Below are 25,433 nucleotides of genomic sequence, written 5' to 3' on the forward strand. Positions count from 1 at the left end.
GCCCAAACCCTAAAGGCTTTAGTATGGACCAGTTCAAACATTTAATAAATCCTTGGTAAACTGCTAATGTGCCAGGCATCATTCTAGGTGCTGGTGATAAAGCAGTAAACAAAATCTTTATGGACTCACAGAGGTTACATTCTAGTGTGGGGTAAAGAGAGTAGAAAGTGTTGGTAAGGGGAGTGGGAAGAGAAATGCTATTTTTCATAGGTTTGCCCAAGAAGGCCTCTCTAATAACGTGACATTTGAGCAGAGACCTGAACATATTAACCCCATTTGTTCCATACTGATGAAACTGTTCTTATTACTTATAGGTTTCAGGAGATGTGTTACAAGGCTTATCTAGCTATTCGGCAGCATGCCAATCTCTTCATAAATCTCTTCTCAATGATGCTTGGCTCTGGAATGCCAGAACTGCAATCTTTTGATGATATTGCATACATTCGAAAGACCCTAGCTTTAGATAAAACTGAACAAGAGGCTTTGGAATATTTCATGAAACAAATGAATGATGCACATCATGGTGGCTGGACAACAAAAATGGATTGGATCTTCCATACAATTAAGCAGCATGCTTTGAACTGAAATGATAACTGAGAAACCAAAAGCTCATTATCTGGATTCTATACTGCACTGTTAATAACTGTCAACAGGCAAAGACTGATTGCATAGGAATTGCACAATCCATGAACAGCATTAGAATTTACACAAGAACAGAAATAAAATACTATATAATTTAAATAATGTAAACGCAAACAGGGTTTGAGAGCACTAAACTAGTTCATTTCAAAATTAAGCTTTAGAATAATGCGCAATTTCATGTTATGCCTTAAGTCCAAAAAGGTAAACTTTGAAGATTGTTTGTATCTTTTTTTAAAAAAGAAAACAAAACAAAAAAACCCCAAAATATATAGAAATGGTGGAGAAGGAAAAAGAATGATGTTCTTTTTTTGTCTTGCAAATGTTCTATGTTTTGAAATTGTGGACACAACAGTCTATTACTGCATTAGGTCCAAGGAAACTGAAGTTTGATGTTAAATTGCATAAGATTAGAAAATAATGAAGATTTCTTATTTTTCCATTGCTGTTCAATTTATAGTTTGAAGTGGGTTTTTTTGACTCCTTGTTTAATGAAGAAAACTGCTTGGGGTGGAAGGGACTCTTGAGATTTCACCGGAGACTTTTCCTTTTTAATAAATCAAACCTTTTGACGATATGGGGTCTTATCTGCAAAGTTTTGGAAGCAGTCACAAATGAGACCTGTTATAAGGTGGTGTTTTTGGGTTGTTTTTTTTTTTGTTTTTTTTTTTCTGGACAGTATTTACAAGAATCTGATTCTTATTTCCCAGGGAAATTCTGGGCTCCCACAGAGTACAATAATCATCATAGAGAAAGAATGAGCAGGAAAAGCTCTTGCTCCAGAATTGTACAGTATTCGCCTTAGGTTGATTTTTTTTCTCCTTTTGCAATTGAATTGAATACATTTTTCATGCATGTTTCCAGAAAATAGAAGTGAGTATTAATGTTATTAAAAAGATTATTTTTTTTATTAAAGGCTATTTATATTATAGAAACTATCATTAATATATATTCTTTATTTACATGATCTGTCCCATAGTCATGCATTGTTTTGCACCCCAAATTTTTTATTGTCCGTAGCAGCATGGTCAGCTTTTCTCTCGGTCCGTGGGTGAGGCTCAGGCACTATCCCATTTATACCAATGACTAGTGTATAACTACATAAGGAAAACAGATTACAGTTCATCCTCTTTCCTTTTATTTCTGTTTTCATATGAATCCCCCATTTTCCACCTTCTTTTATAGTTGATAATGCCTCAATCATGAAACTAGTTACCAAAATTGACACAATATAGCATATCTTCCTGATTGCTTCAGCCCCTCTACCCAGGTATGCTCATGAATAATATTTTATAATATGGGGGAATAGAAACCATGAACTTTCTACCTTCTTAGGCTGTTTATGCAATCTTGATAATAAAAGTAGGACCTTAAACCATTTTAAGATCATGTCCCATTTCCAAGCGGTTAGGGCTCACTCTTCAACTTTATTAAATTGCATTTGAGTACAGGATGCATTCTTAAACACTTTGGAAAACATTAACCCAAGATGTAGGGGCTAATGCTAGTCATCACTCTAGAATCTGTTATTTTAGTCAGTATTTGAAATGAATGATTAATGCCCTAGGAAATAGCTTTAGCAAACGTCCAGGTGCCACACCAGAAAAAGTGCAATAATTTACTGACAGTTTTCTAGATTAGGCATATTATTGGAATACAACTTTATAAAAAGTGTACATTATATACTCTAGTAAAACAGCATCACTTAAACGATATTCACTTATGAAATCATTTACCTATAATAGAAGTCTTGAATAGCGAACAAGGGACTCTAATACAAATACTCTTAATATTTGGCTGTTTTAGAACCCTTAAAGGGCCTAATTATTGGAGATTTAGGTACTTCACTAAAGCATGTACATAATATTGCCAACAAGAAAAATAAATTTGAAAATTAGGGGAACTTACTTCTGTAAACTGTCTTGGAATAGTTAAGAAGAATTTAAACTCCCATTTTAAGCAGGAAGCCAAATAGATTCTTTTGCAGATAGAGGTTTCAAAACTTATTAAAATTTGTTTAACATTTTGTGCCTTTTAGATATATTCAGTTAACACATGCTAATATCCCAGTCTTTTCTATGTCAGGGATTAATTACAGGAAAACTCAGTGAAATGGTACAAATCTGAAACTCTGATGGTAGAAACTGGAGATTTAACCGAGAACCACGTTTTACCTGAGTGCCAAAAAAGCTTTGAGCTTCCTTGCACAAAATGTATATAATTTGTGCATTTCTCACATGAGCCCAGATAGTTCCCTTCCCCTGGGACCTCTCCACCATTAAAACACAAGCCACACAGCTTATTTCATCATTTACATTTATTTTCAATAGTTATTACAACCAAGTTAATTCTGTTTGAAGAAGCATAGACAAATTTTACTAAGAATTAAGATTCTATAGGTTAAGTGATTTCGCTAAAAGCAAAGTAAGTTTTAAACAAATCCAAGCGGAGTTTAAGCAAACAACATTAAAAATAAGAAAAAAAGGCCAGGTAGTGCTCAGAAGGCAAAGAACCAAAAATTGAATTGAATGCTACATGGGGTGACTAAGATGTCAAGTCAACGGTAAGCCGTTAACAGGTAGTGCAGTGTCTGGTCCCCGGCGCCCCCCCCCCCCCCCCCATGGATTGGTCAGTTCCTGTGGCCGACCATTCTTGTCACTGAATGTGGTATAACCCACTGTTGACTCGACAGTCTCATTTGGTCACTTGAGAAATAACTTCCTTCAATGACTTTAGGAGGAAAAAAAAAAAAAAACCAAGCAGGTTTAAAGAACCTAAAGAAAATAAAACCTAATTTTAAACACATTCTAGTAAGATATAATCTGAAAATCATGTTTTAACTTTTTATCATATTCTCAGCTATACAGAATCATTTATTTTGAAGATTTTTAGACTGCTGTTAATTTGAAATCTGTTAATCATATTGTAGAATTTGGTTTTTAAAAAATGTTTCTAATTGGATTTTTTTAAAGAAGAATGGAATTTGGTCACTATTTTCTGATAGAACCTAAGCTTTTTGTGGTTCTTAGTGTCCTCTGTAAAACTCAGTGTCAAAGTAATCAACTTTGAGGTTTTCCCTTCTAATCTGCTTTATATTATAAGCCCTTTAGGAAATGGGAACCTGGTGAATATACAATGAATTGTAAAATATTTTAATGTGTAATTTTTTCAACTGTGAAACTATGACTATTGGTTTTTGATGAAAACAGCTGCTGATAAAGTATTTTGTGTAAAGTGTAGTTCTTATTAATCAGGAAAATAATCAATGACTTGATTAGAATGTATATACCCTCTTGGATTTTATTTTAAATGGATTGGTGATTTTCACATAGGTAAAACACAGTCCATCTGTATTCTTTTTCCATCAAAAATTGAGTGATCTAGCATCATAAAAAAATTATGAGCAGCCTATCTGTTTTAAAAGAACCATGGAAATTTCACAACACATAAACTTGGATTTGTTTGTTAACAATTTTATAAATCCATTTAATTCCTATTCTGACCCAATAGCCCATGCTTGCCTGCCAACTCTTTGAAAAAAAAAAAATTTGATTTCCAGCATTATTTTAAAGTCAGCAGGTTAACCTTTTCTGAATGTTTTGACTTTGGTTTCTATGTCTACACAAACTGCAGACCTGGGCTGGACCCACATACTTGGAATCCACCTTAAAAATCGATTTTGATGTCCAAGACATCACTAAAATATTGAGTTTAAAGACCCTATGCGGTGTTAATGGATTGTGGTGCTTCTCCTATCTAAAAACAACTTTCATACTTCAGATGTTTTTGAGAAGAGGGGAATGTGGAAGGAGGGGCAGAAGAAGAGGGGGAGTCTGTTTGAATGAATTACATTCTTCGTGCCCATCCTGCTCAGATGAGGCGCTTCTAAGGGAAGCCTTAGACGGGGCCTTCGAAAGACAAGGCAGAAAGCTGTGAGTATACTGTGCATACCAGGAGGGAAATAACTCTTCCTCAAGGACGGCATTGTGAGGGCTGAAGTATAAAACTCAGCATGGACAGGATCCTCAGATAACAATTATTGGTGACAGAGAAATACAGCTGGGCTGTTTTTTAAAATATAAACACAAACCATTTTTATTTTTTAATTGTTACATTAAAATTATAAATGTATCTTACGCGCCATGGCCTGGAAAGCCTTTCTTCTTTTCTTTACAAAGTTATTTTCATTTTCTGAAAAGATTATGGGGTTTAGCTCAAGATAACTATGGTCCTGATAAAATTGGATTGGTAACTCTACCTCAGAAGGTTAATAAGAAAAAAAGTAAATGAGTCACAATTCAATACCAGGCTCTGATGTTACAGAAATTTCCAGAGCACTGTAGTTTAGATTTATAAAAAGTCAGAGTTGGCATGCCTTGTTTTTAATGGCATTGGAGACATTAAGAAAAAAATTTGGTTAAAATTTAATCATTGCTCCAGCCATGGAAAAGGCTACAGCGCCAGAAGGTTTGTGGTACTAGGTTCTTGATTGAATTCGGCATTCGAAATTAGCTGTCTTCCTTTTCTTTATTATTAGTGAAATTGGTGTGTGTATATCTGCACATATTTCTATTTGCCTACACACTGCTCGCTAGTCCTAGTCAAGAAGTATCGTTCATAAAAGGTGTAAGCATCAGGTTCTAAAGCTCAGAAGTGTTTAGAATTCATTAGGAGTTTCCCAAGTTGGGATGTTAGTTTTTAAATAAACTTATTTCATCCAAGTATTTCACTTGATTAAGGTTTTACACTTTCTTTTTATCAGTGAAGCGTCGTTCCTTTTCCTTAGTTTTAGACATGTTAATATTACAGCCGTGCTAGTTAGCATAAAGTGACAGTTATGAGCCATAAGGAAATTTTCTCACTTTTTACACAATGACATATGAGTTTTAGTAGGGGGTTGGGGGCGGTTGGTGGGCGGGGGGAGGGGCATCAGTCCATTGTACGTTTAGTGTAGTTTAGGTAACTGATTTTCACTACCAACAGTAGACTCCATTCTTCATGTTGGTAAGTATGGAAAGGTTTTCTTAATGCATTTTGTAAGCCAGTTAAGTCTTAAATCTTATCTGAAACCTTATTTAATCTGTCACTACAATAATTTTGTGGTTATGCTAAGAGCCATGTATATTTTTAGGTGATTCTTATTTTTGTTACTCCTTCTAGGTTAAGCAAGGAGGAAGAAAAATTTCATTGTTTTATATTTTCTCAAAATATCTTTAATAAGGCTAAACTTATTAATTCAAGTATGAATTTACAAATGTAGTCATGATCCATCAATTTCATTAAAAAAAAAAAAAAAGCCCCTATCACATTTAATATATGTTCTGAAGAGTGGTTGGAGAGCTTGGACTTCATGTGGTTTCTAGAAACGCTTTTGGCTACGGAACCTAAGTCAAATACAATTGATAGTTTTGATGTGATTCAGTCCTCAGACTTCCTTGGGTTGAATACAATCTAAAAGAATATATCCTTTTGGAACATAACGCTTTACTATCTTGGGGAATGTGGCATTACCAAAAGAAGACTACAGGCACAGCAAATGTTGACTTTGGAAGCTTCAAAAAACAGCCCCTACCACCCTCTTTTGGCCCCTTTTAATTGTAGCAAATCTATTTCTATTTTGTCATTCAATGAATTGAAGTCTTGTGGTATACTGCATTCATAAGGAGAAAAATGTTTTTACATATTCTTTTACTGATGGCCCAAAAAGGTTTGACACAGCAAGATGCATGTGTTATTGTACTGAGAATATAGAATAATACACTGTCACTAAATTTAAGACTTCTTCCCAGTCTTGCTGTTCCTAGCAAGATGTTTGGCCTGTGACTGCACTTACTGTTTGTGCTCATCAGAAACTGTCAATGTCTGCTTTTCTTTTAACTTTGCAGTCTGTAACATCACGCTGTTTATTAAAAAAAAAAAAAAAAAAAAAAAAAAAAAAAAAAATGACGTGTCTAAGCAGTCCTTAGTGTACTACATATTTTAAACAAAAACCTGTGATAATTATACTTTGCCATTTTTTTGGAATACTTACAAGCAAACCGGTGTTGCTAATAATCAAAATTTAGCTGAACTTGAGTTCTGATCAGTAACAACTAAGAATAGTTGATTGAAAACCTGAAACTATTATGCCTTAAAAGCAATTTTTCTGCCCCAGGAATGAATATTAGAGAAATATCTGTTTGAATACTCATTTCCTTTAAGCAAAAAGAATTGTATGTTTGTGTTTCAAGCAGAAACATACACATATACATATGAATGTGTTTGTACACGCAGACAGACTTTTTTTCAAGTCAGTTGAAGACCAGAACCTAGAAGTGAGGTTGGGCTAGAAGCAAACTGATTTTACTTTCAGTTATCGTAAACCTTGCAAAAGGGGAGTCTGTACTTGGACCAGTACGAGTACTGAGTGTTGATACTCTGTACTTCTAAGCAATTAACAGCAAATGATTGCTCACATTTTGATTCTTTGCCAAATGGTTTGCGTGACTTTGAATTAACATTATTCTAAATGGACTTTGTTCTCCAAGCATAATGTTCCTCTTTCCTGAGATGAGGTTACGAGATGAACCAAGTAGCCGCACTGTATGAGTGGAAAACTGGTAATTGCAACACTAGGTTTCACACTTTCACACACTTTTTAGGCTTTAAACGAGTGGTTTTGAATTTGTTAGGAGAAAAATCCCAAGAACTGCACGTTGTTAGATGGGTGTCAAAACTTACTAAGAAATGGAATAGAGATCTGCCCTTTAGAAATCTATAGAATCTCAATTTGTAGAATGACTTAAAATATGTGTGCCTACATCTATTTTATTTCAGGAAAGTCTTTGGTATACAGAATAATTTACCGCAACCTTTTAAGCAGCACGTTCTGAATCTTAAATGCATATTATATTTCGCCAAGACAAGGGGAAGGAATGCTCTCCTACAGCTCCCTACACTAGCCCCTATAACCGGCTGTCCAGTGAAAGGTACCAAGGCTGACTGAATTTATTTTATTTTTTAATGAGAATTGTATATATTTAAGGTGTACAATATGATTTGATATTCATGTACAGCAAATGATTATAGTCAAGCTAATCAATGTATCATCTCCTCACATTGTGTGTATGTGTGTCTATGTGATGAGAATACCTGAAATCTACTTTCTTAGCAAATTTCCAGTATTCAATATAGTATTCTTGCCATAATCGTGCTGTACGTGAGGTCTCTAGACCTCATCTTAAAACAGAGTTTGTACATTTTAATTAACATCTCCCCATTTCCCCTACCTGACCACACCCCCAGTAATCACTATCTTACTCTCTGCTTCTGTGTATTTGACATTTTTAGATTCCACATATAAGTGAAATGCAGTTTTTTCCTTTCTATGTCTGGCTTATTTTACTGGCATAATCCCCTCTGGGTTTATCTGTGCCGTTGCAAATGGCAGGATCTCCTTTTTTAAGACTGAATGATATTCCATTGTGTATATGTATACACACCTCACATATGTGTGTACAGTGTGTGCATGTGGGTGTGTGTGTAAGATCACAATTTATTCATCTGTGAATGGACACTGGTTGTTTCCATATCTTGCCCATTGTCAATAATGCTCCAATGAACAGGGGAATACAGATGTCTCTTGGAGATACTGATTCCATTTCCTTTGGATACATACCAAAAGAGGCTGACTGAATATTGAAACTTAGCAAAAAAAATTTATCTAACATTTTTTGAGCACTTTTACTAGGTGCAAGAAACTAAGGTGTTTTATATACTCTACCTTGTCTCTTCATTAACCCCATGAAGGAAGAGATTATCCCCATTTTATAAATGAGAAGAGAGAGGCTTGAACCTTCACTTCAGTTCAGCTGAACTTCCAGGGGATACGTATCTGAAAAGCTGTAGTTATGACCTATGAATTCAAATAAATCCTCTGAAACACATGTGTTTTCTACTATTCCACACTAGGAGGAGGAGAAAGTACCAAAATTGTTCATTACTTGTCAAGTCAATATTGCTCTATTTAATCATTCAGTCTCTTCAGTAATTTGTGATTTGAAATTAACTGCTAAAAGGCATAATATTTACTTGGAATCAAAATTTCTGTTTTAATTACATCTGCATATAAAAGTTGCTTCAAAGTATCATTCTTTCTGTGGACCATGATGTAAAACTTTTTTAGTAAAATTGAAGAGGTACTTTGAGGCACATTGGTTTTCAGAACAAATACATGTTTTCAATTCCCAATTCAGCTTACTCTGGAAAGCACTTGTTGGGAGAGCCTTGTGACATTCATTAGTTAATAACCAGGGTTGAGTCATTAAAGTACAGATGTTTGCTGACTGTCCACGTGGGACTTTTCTACAATTGCAGATTATCTGAGATGAATGTTAAATTCCATACAATACAGCTTCTCCCTACTTCACGTTTCTGGCCATCTCTCCCACCCCCACCAGAATGTGCACAAAGAAGAAAATGAGCTTATGGAAAGCATAATTAACTAGGAGAATGTTGCTGAAAGAAAAATTACATGGTACATGGCAAGGTTAAGTACAGAGAACTCTAAACTCAGTGCCATTTGCTAGGAGCAGCTTTCCTTTATCATGAATGGTGAAGCAAAATGGTCGGCCCACATTTTTTTGAAATTACCACATTATTTTCTTCCTAACAGTGAATGACCTGTTCTTCACTAAGCACTTTTTTGGGAAATGTTTTGATGTAAACTGTGTTGCATAGACCTAGGCTGGCTGTTCAGTACTCAATAGGTTAGATACCCTCCATCATTTACTTCCACGCGGACAAGTTCGGCTAGAGCTGAAATTAGATAAAGCACAGCTACTGTGAGCTCATTTCACCATGTGGAGACAAAAAGCACTTCCTTGGCTCATGTGGAAAGAAATGTGGGGTAGAAAAAAGATGGTGAGTTTGTATGTATTCATAGAATAAATGGAATACATAGTGAGGCTTTTTTTAAATGTTTCCCAAAAGAAATGTACTTAGTTTGAATTGCCTCTACGTGGTTAGTTTGCGAGCAGGCGTCATTAGGTCCACAGGTGAAAAAATTGCAGGTATCTGAATGCCAGGACTTTAATCTGGCCACTGTCTTAAGATCTTTCTGCCCCTTTCTTTGTCCCTCCCCACACTCCACAGTTTGAATCGATGCTGTTCCATATAAGGTACTTTGCCACCTATCTCATCTCTGAGTGCAGCGCTGTATTTTTCACACAGCAGGGACAGGTACTGTGTTAATCTCACCATGCCAACAATCAGGGCACCCCCTAGCAGAGTCAGTGAAGGCCAAAATAAACAGTGAAAGATAACCATCTGGTCGTACTTTTTTATGAGAATGACCTCTTCAGATTGGCTGTCTGGACTGTAGAAGCATGAAAAGGGAGTCCCGTGTTTGTGATCAAAGAATTCCTTTATGTCCAGCACACTGTTGAGCAAATCATTCCTATCTCGGTGGCACTTGGGTGTGTAAAAGCACTAGGAATATGGAAGAAGAAGAAAGATGAGGGCACTGTCCCCCAAACCAAGCATTTAAACAACAGTTTTCATTCTGAAAGAGCTTCAGACTGAAGCTATTCGTGGAGAGTTACAATCTCAGAAGCTAATGGAAGCTGTTGTAAAGCTCATGGGGAAGTGTGGGCAGGAGGGCACAGAGTGATATGGCCATTTCCAGGCACTATGCAGAAATGTGGAAAGGGATTCTTAGAATACAAATATTTCAGAAGAGGCAGTGACCAGCTTCATAAGGACCATGCAGGCCCCCTTGGTCTTTGTCCATCCAACAAATATCTGCTGAGCTCACAATGTGTTCTCAACACCTATTAATGCCTCTATCATCTTTGTCTTGATTTCCTACAGTAAAATCTTTCCCTAAAGGATAGCATGTTGAAGCCTTTGCCCTAGGCCCACGGAGAGGGGTCCTACATGGGCTTTGGTTCCGGGGTGGCAGAACCAGTGAAGAAGGGATATGTCAGCTGGTGATTTTTTTTTTAAAAATGCCTGAGGTTTTTTAGCATATCCACTAGGCACTCGAGGCACTGTGCTTAGGGTCTACAAAAATGTTTGAGGCCTTAAAAACTATTGCATCCAAAATAGAAAACCGAGGTCATCAGATTGATTAAGTGCCTAAGTAAGTAAAGACAACAAAGCATAGTATGTTAACTAATCTGATGCAACCTAACTTTCATAGTTAGTGAGAATGTACACTATACATATGAACCAATCAAGAAATGTATTAAAATCAAAATTATAATAATTTTTACATTTATTTTGATAAGAAAAATTGCTTAATGTAAGATGGGTTGAGTACATTTTAACATTTTTGATACAATGGGGAGTTGGGCTTCCACAAGTAAAACTGCCTACAAATGACTCTGTCCACTGGCTCAGCCTGTAAATTCCAGACACCAGTGTGTGAAATTGGCATAATTCCCTTCCATTCTATAACCCCCATTTTTCCTCCAAGAATGCCTTTAGCTTCATTTATCCCAATCTGACCACTGTAGGGGTGTTCACTGGAAGGAAACGGGTTTACTGCCAGAGATGGTCCTGGGTACTGCACTCTGCAGGGGACAGTCTGGCATGGAAGGGCAGCTGTAATTAGAACTCTTTAATTACATGAACTTGACATTACCTTGGAACTTATCTGGACAGCCTCTTCATTATAATGTAGGAGAGCTTTCTGACCTGAATGGGTGACGTTCACAAACACCTGAAGACATGGGTACTCGCCCCGGCCTTGGCAGCCTACACCACAGGGGAAAGCGCAGTCCATCCAGTCGTCCGTGATATGAGTGTGGATGGTAGTACAGTTCGACTCTTCTCTCTGAATGCTTCAATTGCAAAAGATAAATGATCTTCACCCTCTAGAAAATTTATAGTTGTAATGTGATAACCCAAGACGTGTCTATTTCCAGGGAATGTGGAACCATTACAGAAGGTACATAATGATTAGGGAACATTGAGATAGGAGAGAAACAACAGCATATTGCTAAGTTTCATCTCAGTTATGACCCCCTTGGCATATTTCTTACTACACCAACCCTTAGAGCAATGGTTTTCAAACTTCAGAATCACCTGAGCGAGTTTAAGAGTGAAGTATTTGTGGATTCTAAGGCTTCACACCCAGAGATTTGGATTTAGTTGATCTGAGTTGAAATCCAGGAATCTGTATATTCAGCAGTATTTAAGATGCAGGTATTTGGCGAACCATGCTTTGACAAATGTTACTGTAACCACATACTCAGAAATCTTATCCTCTTCCATTCCTTATCATCTCAAGATGCACCCATTGGCCCGTCCTGATGAAAATGTGCCTTTGGAAGGTTCCAACCACAGTCAGTGTGACCCTTAGTCAATATAGAATTCTAGTAACAAGGTACAATTCCATGTACTCATTCTACTTACAAAGAGGCAAATACAAATCATAGAAGGAATGTCTCAGAAAACTTACTGTGTTTTCACTGTCAGTAGGTTCCTTGAGGTGAGGGGCTATATCCTATTCATCTTCATGTTCCTTAAAGCAAGAAGCACCATGCCTCCCATATAGCAGAGGCTCAATACATGTTGTACTGAATGAAAGTTTGATTTGGAATACATTCCTTGTGTATTTGCACACATACTACATGCACAGAATGTTCTAGGTGCCATGAGAAGTGGTAGACAAAATTCCTGCCCATGAAAATTTTGTGGTGGTGTTGAAAAGACAAATATGTATGAAATTGTTAGAGAACAAGTCCTAGATAAAGTAAAGGAGGGTAAGAAGAAATGCTTGACAATGTACAGGTCCATTCCTCGGGGCCCTCACACTCACACCCAGGTGGGTCCCTGACCTTATTTCCTGGTGACTTAAACACAAGAAGTCAGATTAGCAAATTCTAAAGTCTAGAATGTTTGAAAAGCCTCATTTAGCTGGATTCATACTGCTCTCCTGTTAAGATCTTTGGCCATAAGTAAACATTTTTCTGTATTAATATAATAAACTTGAGACACAGTGCAGTTTAAAATAATCTCAAGGCCCAGGGCATTAAAAAATCATTGGATTTTTTAAATAAATATATTTTATATATATTTTATAAATTTTATAAATGTTGGGCAAGTGAAAATACAAATATGAAAAATAAGGTTCTTTCACAGGTTTAACACCAGCTGCTTTTCCACAAAATTAAATTCTGTACTTATTTAGACTAGGCATCTTAAAATAATTCTTTAGAGTTGCCTATTTGTCTGTGTCAGAACTTAGGCTCTCTGAATCCTAATCAAATGCTGAACTGAGTGTGGTTGGAACTTTCCTTGAAGATTTCAGAAAGCTCCATTATGGAGAGCAGTATATTTCTTCCTGTGCACAAGGGTCAGGCCAGTTCTCTCAGTGAGAGCCAGGGACATATTTAAAGTCTACTTATTTATTTTTTGAAAGAGAGAGAAAGGGAAGGGCAGAGAGAGAGGGAGAAAGAGAGACTCCCAAGCAGGCTCTGCACTGTCAGTACACAGCCCAATGTGGGGCTTGATCTCATAAACCGCACCATCATGACCTGAGTTGAAATCAAGAGTCAGATGCTTAACCAACGGAGACACCCAGGCACCTGGAACCAGGCATGTATTTAGAACTAGAAACATGAGCATGTTCTTTCAACAGCACTGTGTGTCTATTTGTCTACAAATAGACAAAATGCATCATTTGATTGAGAGATGATGGTCGAAGGGCGTGGGAGCAGGCCATCTTCCATGGAGCAAAACCACACTCTGAGGTGGCACAAAATCACAAGTCAAGAGACAGATGAGAACTCACCACTCTTAAGCACTCAATTACTTTAAGCAAACAATTTCCAGAAATGCTTAGCAAAGTAAAATTTAAATACGAGCAACAGTTTGGTGTCAGGTTGCAGAAGGTATCCTCAAAACATCTCCCAAATTATCACATTTTAGAAAATAATCTGACCTGGACCTGCACACAAGCACTCATGCACATGCACACACATGCGTGCGCACGCACTCACACACACACACACACACTTTATTCAGCTTACGTAGGTATGTGTGATGCAGCTAGATTGATGATTGGATGGGTGGATGGATGGATGGATGGGTAGAAGGAAGGATGGATGATCAGGTAGGTAGGAAGGTAGGTAGGTAGGTAAGTAGAGATAGGCGATAGATATCTCTCTACATATAATGGAGTAATAGAAAAAGGAAGGTAGAAAGCTAGAAGTCAAGAGTAAGGTGAAGCATGTAAACTGAAAACCATAAGATCCCCTACAGTTATGAGAACTGGGCCACAAATTTCACTGAGCTTCCTAGCAGCCAAAGCAATGAAGGAAGTATAACCACATGTAAGTTTCCTGGTGTCTACTAAATAAAAGTAAGCTGGATGATGAGAAGCAGAACATGGTGATAATACCAGAGGCAAAATTCTCCTGAATGCTTCTAATAGTGGCGCTGTGTTCTGTAGTGATGGTGACCTCCACACTATTGCCCTAATAGTAACTTAGGAATGGCAGGAGATGAATCTGATAAATAACAAAAGCAGGACACCTACTTCCTATTCTGTGATCCTTTTTCTTAACTCCTAGGCCTCCCTCTCCCTATTCTCCCTGGGCCTTCTATCACTCTTTGGCTAACAAAAGGGAAGGTGCCCCTTGCTGTCCCCCTACCCAATACTGCCCTCCCTTAAAGTACCCCATGTTGTAAAAGGCATCCTCCAAAATGAAACAGCTCCTCCCCTGCCCTAATGAAACCTCCCATCCCCCACCCCCATTGCTACAAACTTCATTTAAGTATTAGGAGACCAGGAGTCTTATATCAAAATGACAGGCAAGTTCTTTACTGGCTAGGTGACCTTGGGCAAGTTACTTGGACTGAGCCTCAGCTTTCTCATTTATAAAATGAAAATTAAGGGGCGCCTGGATGGCTCAGTTAGTTAAACATCAGACTCTTGGTCTCAGCTCAGGTCATAATCTCACAGTTCCTGAGATCAAGCCCCACGTCAGGCTCTGTGCTGACAGTATAGAGCCTGCTTGGGGTTCTCTGTCTCCCCACCTCTCTGCCCCTTCCCTGCTGGTGGTCTCTCTCTCTCCCTCTCAAAAATAAACATTAAAAAATAAAAAAATAAAATTAAAATGATAAAATAATGCTACCATGATAGGTTTGCTATAGATTTAAATAGGATAAAATATAGAATATTTTGGCATATAGTATATACTTAATAAATGGTAACTGTTATTTGCTGTATTTAATAATGAATAAAACAAAAGGGAAGAAACACTTATTTAGCAACTACTATGTGCTAGGTAGATATTGTCAAACTCAAAAAACTCAGAGTTAAATAACTTTTATTGTGTTCACATAGAAGACTTAAATTAACCCTTCCCTATGATATCTGCTTGTTAAAGGAAGAATTTATTCCTTCCATGCATATCTAATTTATGGATCAGCTGTTGGAAGTACTTTTCAAATTGACAAGGGGGAGTGGTAAAGGAGTATCTTCCACTTTGTTACCACACCTTTCTCTACACCCAACTGCCTCCCAGCACTGATAACGAAACAGGTGATTCTATCATCCCTTAGACAGTGGTCAGGAGGGCTGAGGAGGCCAAAGCCAGCTTCCTCTTCTCTACCACTGTGCTTGCATCTGATCCGAATTGAAAATTCTGGGTCTCCTTTCTATGTTTCTTACCTGAGCATGAAAGGCTTTAGGATGGTAATTCCAAACAAGAAGAACATGAGGACTGAGAAGCCCATCATTGCAAAGCCCAGCAGCAAGGCTCGGTCCTCTCCAGCACTGGATGGCAGCTTCTTGTGCACATCTGGTAAGTCTCCATCATCGTGGTCTATATTTCTATTTCTGCCTGAGGCAGAAAAGGCTGTCCTTTGGAGGAAGTAGGAAGGAGATATTTCAATAAGCCCATAGAGAAATGGAAACATATACCAACCCATGGTGGGTGGAGGGATGATCCCATTTGCTGTCCACCTCAGGTTTGTGAGCAGGTTCAGTGCAACACCATGAAATCCCATGTTCAGAGCTTGGCTAAAAGTCCATCTAAACAAGCTAAAATTATGTGTTATAAAATATAATGTAATATAATATTATTTCTTACATATAACAAACAATCATAAGGAAGTCTTTAGAGATCTGTTTAATCAATGACTAGGAAAGAATTACCTGTCTGTAGTTTTCATTTGTATTATGTGAATAAGTATTATGAGCTTACTTCTCTGTCAGGTATACTGCACATTACCCATGAAAATGATTTTTACACTATTTTATGAGTTCCATATGTAAAGAATGACTTAAAAGGTTTGGAATTAACAGCATCCAGAAATAGTAGGATTTGACTTGTTCTTTTATATTCAGCTGTTGGAAAAGCAGCATATCTACTATGGGGCTTGGTGACCCATGGTCAGTCCACTCAGAATAATGAAGCCTTCACTGCTGTGTTCTTTCCCCTCACCCCTCATCTCCTCTCTGTTCACTCACAGCTCTGTGTGAATGGTCCTACATTTCTTCTCTCCTTCCCTCTGTTCTCTACCAGCAAAGGATGCAATAAATTATTTCACAGTGGGGGGTCCAGTGAACAGTAAAGTCCAAAACAAAAATTGCTAACTGGTGACCCATGGACAGCATCCAGCCCACAAATGCGTTTTGTTTCGCCTTGTGTGTGTGTGTGTGTGTGTGTGTGTGTGTGTGTTCAATGTGGAATTAGTTGCTAACAATTTAAAACTCATGAAATTTCTCATAAAAATACTGATTACTAGCTTTTGAAAATATCATAAGATCCCATACTCCTGCCTATGAGCAGCTGGCCAAGCCAAACAGAGGCTGTCCCCATGGACAGGCATGTATTCTCCAATTTGCCAGAGTCCCACCACTTCCTATGGTCAATGTCATTGGTTTGCTACTCCTTGCTCATTAGGCATATGAGTCCCAGAGGTATTTCCACTTTAAGAGTCTTATCGAAATCTTAAGCCAAATGAATGCAGCTATAATGGTAGAAATTCAGGCACCATCAAGCTGCTTAAAAAGCTTACTAAAAGTTAAAGCTGAATAAAAACCCTGTCAAGGGAATTGCTACTTGCTTTCTTCCAAAAGTATATTTTATACTTTATCCCACATCCTTCTCCTTTCTCTCCCTAGCTCCTCTTCTCTCTGGCAACATCTTCAGAATTCAAAGAGAGTGAGGGGAATGTCAGGCTATCCAGGATGTTCCAGGAGCCTACACCAGGAAGCACTGGCTTCAGAGGACAGCAACACTCCCTGGTTAATACTACTCTGAGTTCAAGACCTGGTTTGCAGATTTTTAGTCTCCTCTGATATTTCACTCACTTTCAATCATGCCACCCTCAGAAAATGGGAAGAGGAAAAAACTTTTTTAATGAAATTTGAGCCAGTACATTTTATAATTTGTCAACAAGTATGATAGATTAAGAGTTTCAGCCATAAACTAAGATTTGGATATTTTGTGGGTTTCCAATACCCAATATCCCATCTTTTCCCTCATGTTCTGAAACTAGATTTTAGTTGCTTCATATTAAGGCATCCCAGAGGTTTATTGTAAGATACCCATGGAATCTACACATGAAGAGGCTTATTATAAGGCCTCTCTGCATTTCTCATATATTGATTTAACAGACCCAATTATAATTGTTGATATAGAAAACTGGCATAATTTCAGTGTGCATGGGAAGCATCTACACAGGGGACACCTTTGATCACCTGACCCTGGTGGCCGAGAGGCTGCTGTTCCTGAGTGCCACTGGAATGTAATGATTAGAAAGACAAGTTCTTGGTAGGCCACCATCCCCCAAGGTACTGCACAGATAGCAGACTAAAATACGCAATCTTCCTGTGAAAAAGGACTATCTCCTTAGCCTGAAGCTTCAGCCTAAAGTACAGGCTTCAGGTTCCCTACACATCTAGAGGCTAAGGAGGCACTCCCAGGGAACACAAGCAGGGATACACAATCCCTGCACACCCTCTTGGTCTTGCTATAGCTTGACAAGACCTCCCAGAAAGGAGCTTATACACTTGTCTGGAGCCCCAGTTTTTGCAACTCTCATCTGGGAGACACTTCTAGATCACTTTGTCTGAAGGCCAACTAGGTTTCCAATCGCAGCCCCTCAGGACTGTATATATTTGCATACTTTTACAGCTGCTACCTGAGGGTCTGGCTTGCAATCAGCCTTAAACTAGGTGCTAAATGAAATTCCTTCCCTTGGAACACTGACAGGTTTTAACACACCCTCAACAGCTGGGACATACAAAGAATAAATCAGGCAGTTTAGACAACCACAAAGTTTTGAGAAACAACCAAGAGGTAGGGAAAGGGTGAACAAGAACATTCATCACTTACACAAGGCCACTCCTTCAAGACTGAGAGAAGTAGCTGTTTTGCCTAAACAAACACAGAGTCAAGCAAAATGAGGAAACAAAGAAATATGTTCCAAATGAAAAAACAACACTAAACCTCATGAAAAGACCTTAATGATACAGAGATAAGTAATCTACCTGATAAAGAATTCAAAGTAATGGTCATAAAGATGCTCACCAAACTCAGAAGAATGAATGAATAAGGTGAGAACTTGAACTAAGAGAGAGAAATTATAAGAAAATACTAAACAGAAGTCACAGAGCTGAAAAACACAATAACTGAACTGAAAAATACACTTGAGGAGTTCAAGAGCAAACTGGATGAAACAGAACACATCAGCAAGCTGGAAGACAAAGCAATAAAACATCCCAACAGAGCAACAAAAGAAAAAAAGAATTTTAAAAAATGAAGACCACTTAAGAGACCAACATCAAGTAGAATAACATACACATTATAGGAGGTCCCAAAAGAAGAGAGAGAAAATGGGACAGAAAAATTACTTGAAGAAATAATGTCTGAAAAACTCCCTAGCCTAAGGAAGGAAACAGACATCCAGCTCCAGGAAGCCCAGAGAGCTCCAAATAAGACAAACAGAGATCCACATCACGACACATTATAATTAAAATGACAAACATTCAAATAAAGAACTTAAAGAAGCAAGAGAAAAACAAATTGTTATGTACAGGGGAAACCCCATAAAGCTCTCAATAGATTTCTCAGCAGAAACTTTGCAGACCAGAAGGAAGTGGCCTGACATAGTCAAAATGTTGAAAGAAAAAAAAAATTCCAACCAAGCAATACCTGACAATAGTATCATTCAGAATTGAAAGAGAGATTAAAAAGTATGCCACATAAGCAAAAGCTAAGGAAGTACATCTCTCCTAAACTGGCATTACAAGAAATGTTAAAGGGATTTCATTTTGCTGAAAAGAAATGGCACTAACTAATAACAAGAAAACATACAAAAAAAAAAAAAAAACCCTCACTGGAACAGGTAAATATAAAGCAAAGGTAGTGGATTCATCACTTATAAAGTGGTAAAATGAACTAAAACCATAATAATTAGTTAAGAGATATGTAAAATAAAAACATGTAAAATGTGATATCAAAAATATAAAGTAGGGATGGGGTGCCTGGGTGGCTCAGTCAGTTAAGCATCTGACTTCAGCTCAGGTCATGATCTCGTGGTCCATGAGTTCGAGCCCCACATTGGGCTCTGTGCTGACAGCTCAGAGCCTGGAGCCTGTTTCAGATTCTGTGTCTCCCTCTTTCTCTCTCCTCCCCCCGCTCATGCTCTCTCTCTTCTCAAAAATAAACGTGAAAAAAAAATTTTAAAAATATAATAAAGTAGGGAAAGAGGAGTAAAAATGTAGTTTTACTATGTGTTCAAATTTAAGTTGCTATCAACTTAAAATAGACTGTTATAGACATAAGATGACATGTGTGCACCTCATGGTAACCACAAAGCAAAACCTGAAAGTAAATACATACATACAAAAATGAGAAAGGAATGTAAACACAACACTAAAGAAATTCATCAAAATATAAGGAAAGAGAAAAAGAGAAGAAAGAAACAGAGAGGAACTATAAAAACAGCCAGAAACAATTAACAAAATGGCAATAAGTACACACTTATCAATAATTAATTTAATTGTAAACATACTAAATTCTCCAATCAATGTGGAATGTCTGCATGGATTAAGAAAAAAGAAAAACAAGTCACATCTATATACTGCATACAAGAGACTCACGTCAGAAGACACACACAGACTGAAAGTGAAGGGTGGGAAAAAGACATTTCATGCAAATGGAAATAAAAAGAAAGCTGCTGTATGTATACTCATATCAGACACAATATACTTTAAACAAAGAATGTAATGAAAGACAAAAAGGAGCACTACGTAATGATAAAGGAGTCAATCCACTCAGAAGATATGACATTTATAAATATATATGCATCCAACATACCACTAAAGTAAAGCCAATATTAATAGACTTAAAAGGAAGAAATTGACAGCAATAAAATAATAGAAGACTTTAACACCCACTTACATCAATGGCTAAATCATCCAGACAGAAAATCAATAGGGAAACATTGGCCTTAACACATTAGACCAGATGGACTTAATAGATATATTTAGAACATTCCATCCAAAAGCAGCAGAATTTATATTCTTCTTAAATGCACATGGAACATCCTCCACGATAAATCCCATGGTAGGCTAAAAACAAGTCTCAATAAATTCAAGAAGACTGAAATAATATTAAGCATCTTTTCTGACCACAGTGGTATGAAACTAGAATTCAATACAAGAAGAAAACTGAAATAACTACAAATACATGGAGATAAAACAACATGTTGTTGAATAACTATGGGATCATAGAATAAATCGAAGGAAAAAATTTAAAGATACCTAGAAACAAATGAAAACAGAAATATGACACACTAAAATCAACAGGATACAGCCAAAGCAGTTCTAAGATGGGAGTTCATAGCAGTATAACCTATCTCAAGAAACAAGAAACTATTTAACTTCATACCTAAAGGAATTAGAAAAAGAAAACAAATGAAGCCCAGAGTTGTAGAAAAGAAAAGAAAAATTATAGGCCAATATCCCCGATAAACATAGAAGTAAAAATTCTCAACAAAACATTGGCAAACTGAATTCAACAAAACATTAAATGAATTATACACCATGATCAAGTGGGATTTATTCCAGGGATTTAAGGACAGTTTTACATATACAGATCAATCAATATGATACACCACATTAAAATAATGAAAGATAAGGGGCACGTGGGTGGCTCAGTTGGTTAAGCATACAACTTCAGCTCAGGTCATGATCTCACAGTTCATAAGTTCAAGCCCCATGGAGCCTGCTTTGGATTCTTTGTCTTCCTCTCTCTCTGCCCCTCCCCCACTCATGCTATGTCTCTCTGTCTCTCAAAAATTAACTTTAAAAAAATTTTTTTAATAAAGATAAAACCATATGATCATCCCAACAGATGCAGAAAAAGCATTTGACAAAATTCTACATCAATTTATTGATAAAATCTCTTGATGAAATGGGTATGGAGGGAAACTACCTCAACATAATTAAGGCTATATATGACAAGGCTACAGTTAACATCAGACTCAGTGGTGATGAGTCTCAGCTTTTTCTCTAAAATCAGGAACAAGACAAGTATGCCCACTTTTATTCAATATAATATTGGAACTCTTAGCTACCGTTATTAGGCAAGAAAAAGAAATAAGAGGCAAACTGGAGAGGAAGAAGAAAAACCATCACTATTTGCAGATGACATGGTACTATATACAGAAAACCCTAAAGACCACCAAAAAACTATTAGAACTATTAAATGTATTTAAGAAAGTTTCAGTATGTAAAATTAATATACAAAATCTGTAGTGTTTTTATACACTAAAACAAACTATCAGAGAAATCAAGAAAACAATCCCATATGATCACAACAAAAAGAATAAAACACCTACGAATAAATTTAACCAAGGAGGTAAAAAAATCTGTACACTGAAAACTATAAGACATTGACTAAACAACTTGAAGAAATAATAAATGCAGATATCTTGTGCTCATAGATTAGAAGAATGAATAGTGTTAAAATGCCCATAAAAACCCAAACCAATGAGATTCAGTACAACCCCTATCAAAATTCCAATGGCATATTTCACAGATATAGGACAAATAATTCTCAAATTTATATGGAACCACAAAAGACCCAGAATAACTAAAACAATCTTGAGAAAAAAGAACAAAACTAGAGGTATCACACTGCCTGGTTTCAAATTATATTGCAAACCTAAAGCAATCAAAACAATGTGGTATTGGCATAAAAACAGGATTATATAGTCAATTAATTTACAACAAAGGAGACAAGAATATACAGTGGGAAAGGGCAGTCTCCTCAATCAATGGTGCTGGGAAACAGGACAGTTACATGTGAGAGAATGGAACTGGACCACTATCTTACATCATATACAAAAATTAACTCAAAATGGATGAAAACAGGGGTGCTTGGGTGACTCAGTTAAGCATCCCACTTCGGCTCAGGTCATGAGTTTGAGCCCCACATCGGGCTGTGTTCTGACAGCTAGGAGCCTGGAGCCTGCTTCAGATTCTGTCTCTGTCTCTCAAAAATAAATAAAATTTAAAAAAAAATTTTTTTAATGGATTAGAAACTTGAATGCAAGACCTGAAATCATAAAACTCATGGAAGACAACATAAGCAGAAAGCTCCTTGACATTGGTCTTAACGATGTTTTTCTGGATCTAACTCCAATGAAAAGGAAAACAAAAGCAAAACTAACACACAGGACTACATCAAACAAAAAGCTTTCTCCATGAGAAGGCAATCTACCAAATGAGAGAAAATATTTGCACATCATATATCCAATAAGGGGTTAATATCCAAAATATATAAAGAACTCATACAGGGGCGCCTGGGTGGCGCAGTCGGTTAAGCGTCCGACTTCAGCCAGGTCACAATCTCGCGGTCCGGGAGTTCGAGCCCCGCGTCGGGCTCTGGGCTGATGGCTCAGAGCCTGGAGCCTGTTTCCGATTCTGTGTCTCCCTCTCTCTGCCCCTCCCCCGTTCATGCTCTGTCTCTCTCTGTCCCAAAAATAAATAAACGTTGAAAAAAAAAATTAAAAAAAAAAAAAAAGAACTCATACAACTCAATAACAACTTTAAAAATCCAATTAAAAAAAAATGGACAGAGGGCACCTGGGTGGCTCAGTCAGTTAAGCATCCAACCCTTGATTTCAGCTCAAGGCATGATCTCATAATCATGAGATGGAGCCCCATGTCAGGCACAGTGTAGAGCATGGAGCCTGCTTGGGATTCTCTCTCCTTCCCCCTCCCTCACTTGTTACATCTCTCTCTCTCTTACAAAATAAATAAATAAACGTAAAAAAAAAAACCATAATTAAAAAAAACTTTTTTAATGGGCAGAATATCTGAATATTTTCCAAAGAATATTTTCCAAAGAAGACATACAGATGGCCAAAAGATACATGAAAATATGTTCAAAATCACGAATCATCAGAGAAATGCAAATCAAAACCACAAGGAGATATCACCTCACAACTGTCAGAATGGCTAGAATCAGAAAGATAGAAGTAATCAAGTATCGGTGAGGATGTGAACTGTTGGTAGGAATGTAAATTGGTGCAGCTACTAGGGAAAACAGTGTGGAAGTTTCTCAAAAAACTAAAAAGAGAACTACCACATGATCCAGCAATTCTACTACTGGATATCTGAAGAATATGAAACACTAATATGAAAAGATAGGTGTACCCTGTGTTCATAACAGCGTTATTTATAATACTAAGATATGGAAACAACCTAAGTGTCCATCATTGGATGCATGCATAAAGAAGATATAGAAGATATATATTGGAATTCTACTCAGCCATAAAAAAAGAATGATATCTGGCCATTTGTGACAACATGGATTAATCTCAAGGATATTGATGCTAATTGAAATAAGACAGAGAAAGACAAATACTGTATGATTTCAGTTTTATGTGAAATCTAAAATACAAAACAAATAAAGCAAAACCCAGACTCAAAGACACAGAGAACAAGTTGATGGTTGCCAGAGGGAAGTTTGGTGTGGTGGCGAAATAGGGGAAGATAATCAAGAAGTACAGACTTCCACGGGCACCTGGATGGCTCAGTCATTTGAGCGTCCAACTCTTAATTTCAGCTCAGGTCATGATCCCAGGGTCATGTCAGTCTCCATGCTGAGCGTGGAGCCTACTTGGGATTCTCTCTCTCCCCGCACCCCCCCCTCTTAATTAATTACTTAATGAATTAGTACAAGAAGTATAGACTTCCAGTTATAAAATGAAAAAGTCATGGGAAGGAGCCAAGATGGCGGAACACCATGGAAGTTTTTTGTGTGTCTCGCATCCATGAAATATAGACAGACCAACACTAAACCGTCCAACATGCCTAGAAAACTGATTGGAGGATTAACACAACAATCTGCACAACCTGAACCACAGAATTCAGCAGGTACGTGGCACAGAGAGGTAAACTTGGGGAGAGAGAAGCCGGTGGCAGGCAGGGAGTCGCCTTTGCAGGCAGAGAGAGGACGGAGACTGGGTCAGGGGAGAATATGGGAAAAGCACCCCTCCCCAAAAGCAGCTGGAGAGAAAGTGGAAAATCGGAAATAGCCGCGGGGACTAAACTAAAAAGGGAGAAAGGAGAAAGGAGAGGGTTTAAATTCCATTAGGACTGTAAACAAGGGGAGCGCAAAGGCTGCAACTCCGCAGCTCAATACCTGGCAGTGCTCTGGTGGGAAGGGCGAATCCTCAGGAAGAGAGTGGGGTCTGCGAGGTTCTCGGGCCACACGGGGAAAAGCGGTCCCACTGCTGGAAGGACATTTGGTAGAGACTGTTGAAGCCACCTGGTCCCAGCAGACCCCAGAAGGCGGCCACATTCGCTGGTGCTGGAACAAGGTCATTAAGGGTGAAGCCTGGTGACAGATGTGTGTTGTGATTTTCCACAGTCCCTGAAAAGCTGCTGCTACACTATCTCGCAAACTTTTTCTGGGGCGGGCTGGCACCTGGCTGCAGTCTCGGGGTACAGGCAGCAGCAGGGTCCAGCAGGCGTTCCTGGGTACAGCTGGCATTCGGCCATTTCTCGGTGAGACCCTCCCGCAGAGGGGCGGAACGGGTCAAAGCCGCAGTCCTTCAGAAGTAAGGGGCCGGGGAAAACAGCCTCATCTGAGATAAAACTCGGGAGAGAGGTACTGCCTGGGGCTTGGTCACGGACAGAGAAGAAGCAAGGAGCGGACGAAAGCTGAAGACAGAGGATGGGTGTGCGATTGCTGATCCGAGAGAAAAATTCCCATACGAGAGACTGGGTATCTGGATGACGCCATTTTACCGCTCCCGCGCATGTGCATACATATCTACAAGCCCTGCAACAATCCACCCCAGTAGGCTGGCAGCGCCATCTAGTGGAGAACGGAGCTGTTTCACTGAGCCCCGCCCAACTGGGCCAACCTCGCTCTTCAAGAATACAAGTCTCACCACCGGCTTAGTTTATGGACTATAAAGCGCTACATAGACTGACTTCTAGGGGAAAACGAAGTAATTTCAGTCCTATTTCAATCTGTTAGCAGGTCCATCTATTCAATTTTCTTTTTTTTTCTTTTTTCTTTTTTTTTCTCTTTTACACTATTCTTTTTCTTGAATACAGAAAGAGAAAAAATTCATTTTATTTTCAATTTTTATTAAAAATATTTTTCTTTAATTTTTTACTATATTTTTTACTTCTGTGTAAATTTTTTCCAATTCTATCTTAGTTCCATCATTCTATTTTAATCTACTTCAGTGTATTCACCTTTTCAAATTTTCAAACAATTTCCTTGTTTTCTTTTTTCTTTTTCATTTCTTTTCTTTTTTTTTTG

The 25,433-nt window shown here is 37.8% G+C and overlaps 2 protein-coding genes across 4 annotated transcripts in view; one reads left to right on the forward strand and one right to left on the reverse strand.

Annotated features, from left to right (window-relative positions):
* The window catches only part of PIK3CA (phosphatidylinositol-4,5-bisphosphate 3-kinase catalytic subunit alpha), an 81,729-nt gene extending 76,369 nt beyond the window's left edge, over positions 1-5,360 (forward strand). For both annotated transcript variants that reach the window (XM_040480809.1, XM_040480810.1), the window contains exon 21: positions 315-5,360. In XM_040480809.1, coding sequence (XP_040336743.1) covers positions 315-585 — 271 coding nt within the window. In that variant the 3' untranslated portion in view covers positions 586-5,360. The remainder of the gene's footprint in view (positions 1-314) is intronic.
* A 1,544-nt stretch (positions 5,361-6,904) lies between these two features.
* Positions 6,905-25,433, reverse strand: part of KCNMB3 (potassium calcium-activated channel subfamily M regulatory beta subunit 3) — a 30,101-nt gene continuing 11,572 nt past the window's right edge. Inside the window, exons 2-4 of one of the 2 annotated variants that reach the window (XM_040480816.1) lie at positions 15,302-15,493; positions 11,264-11,462; positions 6,905-10,107 (exon numbers count right to left, since the gene is read on the reverse strand). In XM_040480816.1, the coding sequence (XP_040336750.1) occupies positions 9,709-10,107; positions 11,264-11,462; positions 15,302-15,493 (790 nt within the window). In that variant the 3' untranslated portion in view covers positions 6,905-9,708. Of the gene's footprint in view, positions 10,108-11,263; positions 11,463-15,301; positions 15,708-25,433 lie in introns of those variants that run through there. The other variant, XM_040480815.1, reaches the window with a different exon arrangement.

Source organism: Herpailurus yagouaroundi, unplaced genomic scaffold (genome assembly GCF_014898765.1).
Source record: "Herpailurus yagouaroundi ecotype Mexico unplaced genomic scaffold, PumYag 159, whole genome shotgun sequence".
In the NCBI taxonomy this organism is placed as follows: domain Eukaryota; kingdom Metazoa; phylum Chordata; class Mammalia; order Carnivora; family Felidae; genus Herpailurus; species Herpailurus yagouaroundi.